At 46.5% G+C, this 12303-nt stretch overlaps 1 protein-coding gene across 1 annotated transcript in view; it reads right to left on the bottom strand.

Moving 5' to 3' along the window:
• LHX4 (LIM homeobox 4) overlaps window positions 1–2837 on the bottom strand; it is a 125678-nt gene extending 122841 nt beyond the window's left edge. Inside the window, exon 1 of the mRNA XM_061630591.1 lies at window positions 2762–2837. Coding sequence (XP_061486575.1) covers window positions 2762–2837 — 76 coding nt within the window. The remainder of the gene's footprint in view (window positions 1–2761) is intronic.
• Between the last annotated feature and the right edge of the window lie 9466 nt (window positions 2838–12303).

Below are 12303 nucleotides of genomic sequence, written 5' to 3'. Positions count from 1 at the left end.
TGGAGGCTACACCTAAACAACTGTTCATTTGAATAGGATCGCGCCGCATGAAAAACGCAGCCCTCCAGCTTCCCTGGGTTGAGGAGGGTGAGAGGACGGCGGCGATATTTACCTTTCTGGTGGAGGGGGGGGGACAAGGTTTATGGGACCCTTCCTTCCGAATAAGTCTGAACCGGACCGCATTGTGTGACATTCTCAGTAGCCCTGCTTGATCCAGTCGCGGCCGGCCTGGCTTCTGTATGCCGAAACAGTCGGGTTCGGCCCAGTCGGAACAGCCTCCCCACGCCCAGGGCTGTCCTCTGCTCAGTTCTGAAGCTGAAAGGCCGGCCTTCTAAAGCCCCCAAGCGCCAAGACCGCCAGGGAGATTTGCCGGCCCAAAGCAGCGGAGGCGGGCCGGCGAAAGGGACAGCAAAGGACACAGTGGCCCACACGCAACCCACGCCCGCCACCGGCAGCAGGAAGGCAGGCAGGAAGGCGTCTCCTCAACTGTCAGTACGCACGTCCAGGCTAGACCGGACAACAAGCGGGGGATATAGGAGCACCTGCTCGAGGCTTGCAGGGACGTGCAGGTACAGAGCTGCCCGTTCAGGGGAAAGCGGGAGCGCATCGATTTGGACATCCTTGCTCTCGGGATTTCACATGTGCGCGCGCCTGCCCGCGCCCGCACACACAGTTCACCTACAGAGACAGGAGCGTGATCACCTAAGTACTTTTATTAATTGATAATTAATTAATTAGATTTATATCCCGTCCTTCCTCCCAGCAGGAGCCCAGAGCGGTGAACTGTGTGTGCGGGCAGTCGCACGTGTGAAATCCCGAGAGAAAAGTACTTGCGTATGAATAACATGCAGAGGGACGCCACATCGCCCACACTGGCCAGCACCCACGCTCTGAGGCTGCGACAGGTGACTTGTTGGCTCATATGACCGACTCCCAGGCTGAAGGTCTGTTTGGCCACCGCTGTAATATTGACCAGGAAGCGGGGGGGGGGGAGAGAGATAATATGATTTCAGTTTATCCTATAATTATGGACAACACATAGCGTGGACACGATCCAGCCATTTAAGCGCTTTTAAGTCCCACAGATTTCAATAGGAGACTGAACAGGAAGCTTATATGCTCCATTGAAATGAATTGGACTTAAAAGCGATTAATTTTGGGTTGGATAATGTCCTGTTTTATCTCACTCACCCACACCAATCCTGGACACATTATTTCTTTGTCAGTCCACGTATTTAGGTTAACAGCCTTGAATTTATATGCTGACTTCTCTAGAAGCAGTCACATAATAAGTACATGCCACTCTTGCCATTTCTATACATAAAGCTTATGTTCATCAGCAGGGAATTTAATACACACATACATGCTTCATATAGCTTCATATATCTAGAATAAAACAGATATAGATACGCGCGCACACGTACCACTTCACAGACACACAGAGTACCTACTTATTTTATAAATAGGCTGATCCTACGCCTTTCTACCCAGAAGTCAGTCCCACTCGTTACTTACAAGTCAGACTTCTTTGCAAGCGGGTTTTCACAGGATTGCACTTTGAGGCCAAAATCCTAATCATGGGAGTTCGACTAGTGAAAACAGGAACCCTTGCCGCCTGATCAATGCATGCTGCTTGCCTAGAAGCTAGTCCCATTTAAATCAGTGGGACTCACCTCTGAATAAATATAGTTTGACATTGGACTGCCAGGCAGGTCGACAGATACACAAGGAGCGATACCACCAGACAGATGCAGTGTTACACACGTACATAGTTATACATATGTTAACAGGTAAATTAAAGTTGGCGAGGGCAAACACATTATGTATAGGGAACATATATATTATTCACTTCTGCAGACCCTCCTTATCTGTTCATATCCTTTTGCATGTGCATGCATTAAAACAACAGCTGGTATCTACCTACCTCTTTCTGTAAACAGACACTCGTGATTTATCTGCATAGGCACACCTCGAAAGACATGCTGTCCATCTGAGAATAGACACTAGATAATCCACACGCTCACTAGGTACACGTCTTCATAGTTCTACATATAAAAATGGACACCCCCCCCAGTACAATGTGTTTACATCTGCTCATGTATCTGCTACTCTTACTCTCAAGAAAGCCACAGCACTGAAGTAGTTGACTTGGGGGGATTAATTGCCCCCAAATGCAGCCTAGTCAAAACAAAACTGACTGCAAATGAACTGCGTAGGGACAGAGACGGGGCGGGGAGTGGGTGACAATCACTTCACTTAGCACAGCAACAAATGCGCACACTCATACCTCCTATTCGGATGGATGCCCCACGAACATTGTCCATTATTGTCCCTTTGAAGTGGAAAGGGAGTGTAGGAGTGGAGAGGCATCAGGCAAACTTCTTGCAAGCCGGTATGTCTGTCTGCCCTGTTTAAAATACCGGCTATTCTTCAGCCTTCCCGATATTCTTACTACTTTAAGCTGCCTTCCCTACGTTGTTTTAATGCCAAGATTTATCTGTCAGTAAGGTACAGAGACTACTATGCACCTCCATGCAGCTATTTAACAGGAAAAGGAACCTACCCACCTGTTTACAACCTTGGAATGTCAATAACGCAACGCTACTTAAACACACACGCATATTATTCTGCCCCTCTTCTTCATATCTGAGCAGCGCAGTTATTACAATAATCCTCCCTGCACCATTTCAGCTCATAACACTGCCAATTTTCTTTATTATTAAATCATTGTGGGGGGGGGAGAGAGAGATAAATTCCTTACGTTGCATTGGCACACCAAGAATTTCTGGAAGCCCCTTGACAGAACCTTCTGTAGTGAGTGCTGAGCTTTGCATCATTTTATATCAATGTATATCGAAGAGGAAAAAAATGAGGACGAAAAACCTCCAAAGAGATTTTAAAAAAATCTTGATCAATAACGAAAAAAAAACAAACTATGGTCGGGTCCGATCCTCTTAGATGTTGCAGCTGGGCTGAGGCTAGCCCTGGTCTGTCCCAAATCCCCTTGGATTCTCCTGCTATCCCAGCTTGACTGTATCCTGGGTTAAAAGTGATGCTGCAGCAACCTCCTTGTCGTTGGAGCGTTGGTCCAGGGAAGGCAGCTTTGATTCATTCACACTGCAGGGAGAGGGCGTGACATCACTTTCCGCAGGGAAGCCCCGCCCCCTCCAGCCAATCCCTGCACGCCTCCTTTCAAACAATCTGGGGCGGGGAAAAGGGGAATGGAGGAAGAACTTCAGGTAATAGATTGTTGGCTGTGCGGGAGAGCCTCAAGCAACCTCCCTCCACCGCGGTTTTGCACGACACTGCTCCTTTCCGGAGCCCTGAAATAACTGCACAGTCCACTCAGTGAAGCCCACCATCTCCTTCCTTCTTAGTACCAATCCAGTTTATCACTACTACAAATGGAATCTGCATGTTCATGAAATAGTCATTTCGTCTCAGCAAGAACCACTGTGTCCTTCCTCATCACCTCAAAACACAAATGATTTTCCATGGAGTTCACACATGGAGCAGCCAGTCGTCACGAGTAGTGTGAACTGGCTCTCGGTTCTTGCAATCGAATCCACGCGTTTTTTTGCGTGAAGCACCGTCGCCTCACTAACCTGGTTATTATACTAACGTTATGGTCTTGATGTAAGCCGCCTAAGGAGCCTCCCCCCCTGAAAGTCGCTGTCTTTTCTCTCCCTTTGAACACCCAGCAGTACCCCAGTCGGGGGTATCCGGCACAGCGTAACGTCTGTGTGAACGCAAATCCCTGCTCTGATTTTCCCCTTTTCTATTGAACTAATTAGGTGGCCTTGTTGTTGTTGTTATGTGCCTCCAAGTTGGCTATGACTTATGGCGACCCTATGAATCAGTGACCTCCAAGAGCATCTGTCATGAACCACCCTGTTCAGATCCTGTAAGTTCAGGTCTGTGGCTTCCTTTATGGAATCAATCCATCTCTTGTTTGGCCTTCCTCTTTTTCTACTCCCTTCTGTTTTTCCCAGCATTATTATCTTTTCTAATGAATCACGTCTTCTCATGATGTGTCCAAAGTAGTATAACCTCAGTTTCATCATTTTAGCTTCTAGTGATAGTTCTGGTTTAATTTGTTCGAACACCCAATTATTTGTTTTTTTCACAGTCCATGGTATGCGCAAAGCTCTCCTCCAACACCACATTTCAAATGAGTTGATTTTTCTCTTATCCGCTTTTTTCACTGTCCAACTTTCACATCCATACATAGAGATCAGTGATACGACTGCATTTGAGGAACTTCCCTAGTTCTCTCACAGCTGCCCTCCCCAGTCCTAGCCACCTTCTGATTCTTGACTATTGTCTCCATTTTGGTTAATGACTGTGCCAAGGTATTGATAATATCCTTGACAAGTTCAATGTCCTCGTTGTCAACTGTAAAGTTACATAAATCTTCTGTTGTCATTACTGTAGTCTTTCTGACGTTCAGCTGTAATCCTGCTTTTGTGCTTTCCTCTAACTTTCATCAGCATTCATTTCAAATCATTACTGGTTTCTGCTAGTAGTATGGTATCGTCTGCATATCTTAAATTATTGAGATTTCTCCCTCCAATTTTCACACGTCCTCCTTCTTGCTCCAATCCTGCTTTCCGTATATGTTCTGTGTATAGATTAAATAAATAGGGTGATAAAATACACCCGTCTCACTCCCTTTCCAATTGCAGAGTATAGGTTGCGTATCAGGACAATCAGATGCTGTGGCACCCCCATTTCTTTTAAAGCATTCCATAGTTTTTCATGATCTACACAGTCAAAGGCTTTGCTGTAATCTATAAAGCACAGGGTGATTTTCTTCTGAAATTGCTTGGCCCGGTCCATTATCCAACGTATGTTTGCAATATCATCTGTGGTGCCTCTTCCCTTTCTAAATCCAGCTTGGACGTCTGGCATTTCTTGCTCCATATATGATAAGAGCCTTTACTGTAGAATCTTGAGCATTACTTTACTTGCATGGGATATTAAGGCAATAGTTCGATAATTACTGCATTCCCTGGGATCCCCTTTCTTGGGAATTGGGATGTATATGAAACACTTCCAGTCTGTGGGCCATTGTTTAGTTTTCCATATTTATAAAGAGATTTTTGTCAAAATTTGGACAGATTCAGTCTCAGTAGCTCGTAGCAACTATATTGGTATGCCATTTGTTTCTGATGATTTGTTTCTTCCAAGTATTTTAAGAGCAGCTTTCTCCTCGCATTCTAAAATTTCTGGTTCTTCATCATACGGTTCCTCCATGAATGAATCTGTCATCCTGGCATCTCTTTATAGGGTTCTTCAGTGTATTGCTTCCATCTTTCTTTTATTTCATCTCGGTCATTCAGTGTGTTCCCGTTGATTATTCAACATCCCTACTCTTGGTTTAAATTTCCCTTTCATTTCTCTAATCTACCCTTTTTGTTGTCCTCTTCTATTTTTATACAGTAACTATTGTAATAGTTCTCTTTGTCCCTACGTACTAGTTGCTGTATTGTTGCATTTAGGGTTCTGACTGTGTTTCTATCTCCTTTTGCTTTTGCTTTCCTTCTCTCTTTAACCATTTTAAGAGTTTCTTCAGTCATCCATTGAGGTCTTTCTCCGTTTTTAACTAGAGGCATTGTCTTTTTGCATTCTTCCCTGATAACGTCTCTGACTTCATTCCATAGTTCTTCTGGTTCTCTAACTAAGTTTAAAGCCTCAAATCTGTTCCTTATTTGATCTTTATATGCTTCTGGGATGTTATTTAAATTGTATTTTGGCATTATGAGTGCTTTGTTGGTCTTCTTTAGTTTTACTCTTATTTTCGATATGACCAGTTCATGATCTGTACAGCAGTCTGCTCCTGGTCTTGTTTTTGCAGAAAGTATGGAATTTCTCCATCTTCTACCAATTATATAATAATTTGATTCCTATTTTGACCATTCAGTGATGTCCATGTGTACAGTCGTCTTTTCAGTAGCTCAAAAAATATGTTTGGAAGAAACAAATTATTGGCTTCACAGAATTCAATAAGTCTTTCTCCTGCTTAATTTCTGTCTCCTAGGCCCCATTTCCCCACTATTCCTAATTCTTCTCCATTCCCTACATTTGCATTCCAATCCCCCATGATTATCAGCACATCTTGTTTTGGTGTGTGATCAATTTCTTTCTATACTTCTGTGTAAAATCTCTCCAATTCCTCATCTTCTGCGTTTGCTGTCGGAGCATAGACTTGCATGATGGTTATGTTGATAGGTTTCCCATTTAATCTCATTGATATCACTCACTCATACCTTGCATTGTCGCTCCCAATTGCTTTTGCTACATCACTTCTCACTATTAAAGCAACCCCGTTTCTTCTTAATTTCTCATTTCCTGCATAAAATATTTTGTAGTTGCCTGATTGAAAATGTCCCATTCCCGTCCATTTTAGTTTGCTCACAAGTATTGTAATGTTGATGCGTTCCATTTCTTGCTTGACAATTTCTAACTTTCCCTGGTTCATGCTTCTCACCTTCCATGTTCCTATTGTGTTAGTCATACAACTCCGGACTCTCCTTTCGCATCTGTGGACATCAGCCTCTGGGCTTCCTTTCGGGTTTGACCTAGACGCGTCATTAGTCACAGCGCTATTTGTACTTGTCCTTTGTTCTTCCCCAGTAGCTTGGTGAGTGCCTTCTGACCTGGGGGTCTCTTCTTCTAGCACTATCTCGTGTTGCATTTTGGACACTCTGTTCATAGGGTTTTCGTGGTAAGAGATATTCAGAGGAGGCTTACCATTGCCTTCCTCTGAGTTTGGATGCATCTTAGTCTGGTGTTTCAGCTTTGACCATTCTGCCTTCGGTGCCCCTGCTAGGAGTCTAGCCTCTTGGTCTAGACTCCTGATGGAATTGCTGTTAGCTTCTTCAACACTCTCAAACCCCCTCACCATGTTAAGGTGTGCATCCTAGAGGTGGCCTTAGGCAGCTACTTTTTCTCGTAGTATATGAGGACTGGAGTGTAGGAGAGGCAGAACTAAAAGTAACCCAGGAAACTCTCCATCTGAATCTTTCTTCTGTCGTGAACTCAGGCCTGAGGCATGTTCCTGTATATTTAGCTCCCCTCCCCCCCATCTAAAATGAGGCTGGCTAGATGCAAGAGAGGACAAGACTCCTGCACGGCAGGTGTAGTTTGCTTGAAAATAAAAATACTGGCCTAGCATCCTATGGGTTACTGTATGTGAAGTAGCGCTGTGAGCGTTTACAAGGACCGCATAAAGCGTATGTGAAGAGTCCCTTCGATGGGTAAAATCTGAACTAATGATGAGGCAGATCACCTAAACTGTCAGGCGGTCACCGTTACTGCATTTTGCTCCGCGGTGTTTAAAACACTTGTCAGCCCTCACTGCCCGCCGCAAAACAGCCCTCTTGCTCACATTCAACGTTCTCCTTAAGCGCCTGCAGCGCGAGAAAAAAGGGTCGGCGCCTCGCGGGCCAATCATACCAAAAGCACATCCGTCTGCGTTGGACGGACAAGAGGAGGGCTCGGGCGGCCAGGCTGGGCTTCCACGACTCCAGCAGCAGACGTGCCAACGGTGGCATTTCAGCAGGCCGCTGCCTCCTCCACCGTGAAGGGTGCAGGGCGAGGCCCGCCCTGGAGAAGGAAGCGAACCAGGCGGCCAGGATGCGCCAGGCGGCTTGGGAAGCGAGCGCAGCCCTCCGCGCGCCCTGAACGTCTCCCGCGGGACCTGCAGCCGTCGCTCCGCACCTCCCCCGCTTGAGGAACCCGGGCCCGCAGGCTCGGCTACGTGAGCGGCCTCCACCGCACAGCGCGGCCTGCGGGATCGGCCCTTTCCCGCGCGGGGCGGGGCGGGGCCGCGTCTGTAGCCTCGCCTGCCCAGTCGTGCTCCTCCCGCTCTCTCTCCCCCCCGCCTTGCGGCTGGCGCCGTGGCTGGAAGAGCGCGTCCGGCCAGCAGCCTCTCCTCCCGCTGAATACGCGGCGCAAAGGCGGGGGGGGGGAGGAACGCCACGTTGGAGGCGGGGCTGAAGGCGCGATCCCGACCCCCCCGTTCTTTCCGCGCGCGTAAGGGGGGAAGAGGGCCAAGGTCGGGTGATGAGAAAGCGCCGCCTGCCGTGTCCCGTGACCACATTTTCACACATGCAAGTCGTTGCACATCCATGCACGCCTGAAATCACACTAGCGCAAAAGGGTGCTGAGAAGCGTACTGATGAAGTAGCAGCCGAGATTTAGAAGGTCTTGGGGCCAAAGATGGGGAGAAGGGCTTGTCGCACGCCGTCAAAACAGCACGATTGATTGCGGGCGTAGAAAAAGAATCTAGCGGGAAACTGAAATAAGTTTAGGCGAGCTCCTGACTTCTCCCCATGAGTTTAGGAGATGTGGCGCGTGCATGAGCGGCTACACGTTTATTTCCCCCTGCAGGAGCTGAAATTTTTCCCCTCCCCCGGGCCCTGGAAATAAGAGAGTTTCAGAAAAAAAGAAAACCGCTCCCAAGTTCTCAGCGTTTCTCTACCGCGGCCTCCAGCGAAGGTCAGTGACAGCCCCTCCCCGCAGCCTAAGCGTGGCCTTAGTAGCTCTATGGGGCTTACTTCCAAGTAATCATAGACAAGGCTGCCTGAATGCTTTGCACAATTCATTGCTCTGGCCTTGCCTCCTTCTAATCAGCCTCACAGAGAGGGTGGATTGTTGCATTAGGTGTGACTTAATTATTCACTCATTCCTAATGGAGCGAAGCAGAATTACCTACTTTCAGAGGAGGCTGCCTGTTGTGCCTTGCATTTTTCCACTCAGATCAATCACTCATACAGAAACGGGGGTGAACTCTTCAGAGGGTGGGTAATTCTTACCCTCACATACTCCAAAGTAAACCTTTACAAAAATGTGCCTCCAATTTTAATCCACAAAGTTTGAGAAACACAGAGTTGAAATACGGTTAAAACTCTCAATTTTTACCAATAAGACCTAAAATACTTAACTTTGGCCGAAATGGGCCCAGTAATTTTAGAGGTTTAGCAGGTAATTTCATAGTAAGGTGATAAATTAATCACAAGATCAAAAGGGGAGATTTCATTGCTGGGCAATATGCATATTGGAAACTGTAGCCATCCTACATCATAGTATTTCAGCACCATTTAACCATGGACAGTGCTCTGAAAAAGAAGCTGTTCTGCACCTTCCTGAAACGTTAAAAAAAAGAAGACATTCAACATTTACTTCTCCAGATTTTTCCCTGAGACCACGAGAGACATAAGTTTGCACCATAAAACAAAATATAATATCAGAAGTCTAATAAAAGGCTGGGGCTAAACTGGGGTGGATGGCTCACCTCTTAGAATGAACATTTATGGGGAAATGCCCTAGCAATAAAAACACAGACAGGAGTGCCTCCTGTTAACTACTACGAGCAGAGCTGTGCACACAACTGAATTTGGTCTGAGAACCTTAAAAAGAGAAGGGAACCTGCAGAAAAATTCTATGTAGCAAATGGCTGTTATGTGTGCTTTGCCAATATATGCTGTTGGATTAGATGTACACAAGCTATACAGATATAGAGATGCTGAATTGCTTACTTATTGCTCTAGTGCTCAATGCACAACACATTTGAGGTGCTTCTGGAGGGACTTGCGTTGTTTATCAGCTCCCACTGGTAGTACATGCCCTGGTCACCTCTCGATTAGATTACTGTAATGTGCTCTACGTGGGGTTACCCTTGAAAACGGTCTGGAAACTACAACTTATTCAAAATGCGGCGGCTCGATTACTCACAAACAGTCGTCGCCGGGACCACATCGCGCCAGTGTTGTTCGATCTACACTGGCTTCCAGTTGTTTTCCAGGCCCAATTCAAGGTGCTGGTTTTAACCTTTAAATCCCTACACGGTCTCGGCCCAGTTTATCTAAAGGAGCGCCTACAACGCCACCAATCATGCCGCCTGACAAGATCGGCCACACAAGGCCTTCTCTCAGTCCCGCCAACCAAAGCAGCTAGGTTGACGGGCACTAGAGAGAAGGCCTTTTCAGTGGCGGCCCCCACCCTCTGGAACTCCCTCCCACAAGATCTTCGGCACATCTCTTCCCTGAATATGTTCCGCAAGGCCTTAAAGACCTGGCTTTTTCAGCAGGCTTTCGGGACTTCTGGGGAGGCTTAATATTCTTCTGTTTTAAATGCCTCCTATTATGTATTGTTTGCTCTTATAATTTATATATTTCACTGTATTTTTATATTGTATTCTGCCATATTTATTGTATGTACGTCGCCTAGAGCGGCCACTGGCCAGATAGGCGACACATACATTAAATTTATTATTATTATTATTATTATTACACTACGAGGAGGAGCAGGATCTACATCTAATAGGGAAGGGCTATAGCTCAGTGGTAGACCATCTGCTTTGCAGGCAAGGGTCCCAGGTAGGGGTGGGAGAGATCCTAGACAGCCACTGCCAGTCAGTGTAGACAGGACTGAACTAGATGGACTAATGGTCTGACTCAGTATAAGGCAGTTCCCTATATTCCCAATAATTATGTATCAAACTGAATGCTTATCCTCCAGCTCAGTTATCAAAAAGCCCTGTTATCTGAATGCAGCACATATCTCTTGATTCCTCTATTGATATAACTATGTGCAGTGCACCCACACTCTTACCCAGCCTCCTAATTATCCAGTTGCTTCAGGTTGCTGGGAGACCTGTGGGCAAGTCACCAAGCTTACTGTCATTTGGAGGACCTTAAATGTTATAGGCCAAGTAGTTTGATTTCTGTTCCTGGGATGCTGTTAGATAGACCATTGTCATAAAACGACAACATCGATGGGGGGTGGGGAGAGATTACTGGTACCAAACAGATTTTTTTCAAAGCAAAAGCAATGAAGCTAACTTACTCCATTTCTTTCCTTGACACAGGAACTGGTTTGTTGGATCAGGGGAAAAGTTAGTGGATCAGGGGAATGTGGTCAATAAATCTTGCCTTCAGTAAAGCTTGATACAGTAGTACAGATTTGCATTTGTAGTACAGATTTGGAGAATCAAGGTACAGGGCTGGCTAACTTTTTTTGGCCTGAGGGCTGCAAGCCACACTTCCAAGGGCTACAAGCCAGTGGTGCACATGGCTTGTGTACACACACATGCAGACACATTGCATATGCAGACCCCACATACCCTTTCCCCACAAATACAGCACACATCAGATGTAGTCACACAGCATTGTCTCCCACTCACACACATGCAATCACACACTCATATGTGCATTCTCACACACGTACAGAAACACAGTCAGCATTCTCCCTCAAAAGGAGACCAATCTGCACTGTGTCAGGGAATTGTTTGTGGTGTTGGGCCAGAGACGCAGAACAGTGATGTCAGTGTACCATCCACCCCACTGTGCTACAACTTCCCTAACTGAGCTGACGGAAGTAATCTTGGATGTGGTGCTGAAGAACCTTTTCATGGTGGTGTTGCAAGACTTCAGTATCCATGCTGAGGCTGCCTCAAATGGGCCAGCTCAGGCCTTCATGACCTTCATGACAACTATGGGGCTGCCCCAATACATCAATGGCCCAACACATTTGGCTGGGCATACCCTTGACCTGGTCTTTGCCACAGAGCAGATTGGTAATACTCATTATTGATTGGGGGACTCACTGTGAGTCCATTGTCATGGACAGACCATTCCCTGGAAAGGTTTGAGCTAAATGTAACTACTCCGCTCTGCAAGGGTGTGGGACCCAGTGAGATGGTTTGCCCTTGGAAACTTATGCAATTTGATGGATCCCTGAATGCTCTGCGGGATTTTCTGGCTGACATGGCTGGTGCTCATTTCGAGGCTCTTGTCTCACTGTTGAATGGTGACATGAGTAGAGCCATTGACACAGTCACTTTCCTTGCTGTTGCTGTGGAGCATGTAGGTCATCTTGGTACTCTAGTGACCTGTGTCCGATGAAACAGAAGGGTCAGCGGCTGGAGTGCATGTGGCATAAATCTTGGTCCGAACCTGACTGAACAGGGGTAAGGTTGCACCATCATGCCTACCACATGGCAGTGGTGGCAGCAAAGAAAGCATACTTCTCCATCCAGTAGCCATCCAGCAGTGCTTTCCCATAAGGTCAATGGACTTTTGTCATCTGGCCAAGACAGTGTTGCTTTGACACCATCAGAAGCCTGCTGAAACAACTTTGCGAGGCACTTTAGGACAAAATTGTTCAAATTTGGGCAGAGTTGGATGCCACAGTTAGAGCAAGTCCAATGGAGACATCCAGAGCCTGCCGTCTTGACCCTTGCCCATCTTGGCTACTTAGAGCTAGCTGTAGAGAATTGACTGGGTGGGTCCAGGGAGT

The sequence above is a fragment of the Rhineura floridana genome, chromosome 6, assembly GCF_030035675.1.
Source record: "Rhineura floridana isolate rRhiFlo1 chromosome 6, rRhiFlo1.hap2, whole genome shotgun sequence".
Taxonomy (NCBI): Eukaryota; Metazoa; Chordata; class Lepidosauria; order Squamata; family Rhineuridae; genus Rhineura; species Rhineura floridana.
Note: the sequence above shows the minus strand (reverse complement) of the source record. Positions and strands in the feature narration are given on the sequence as shown.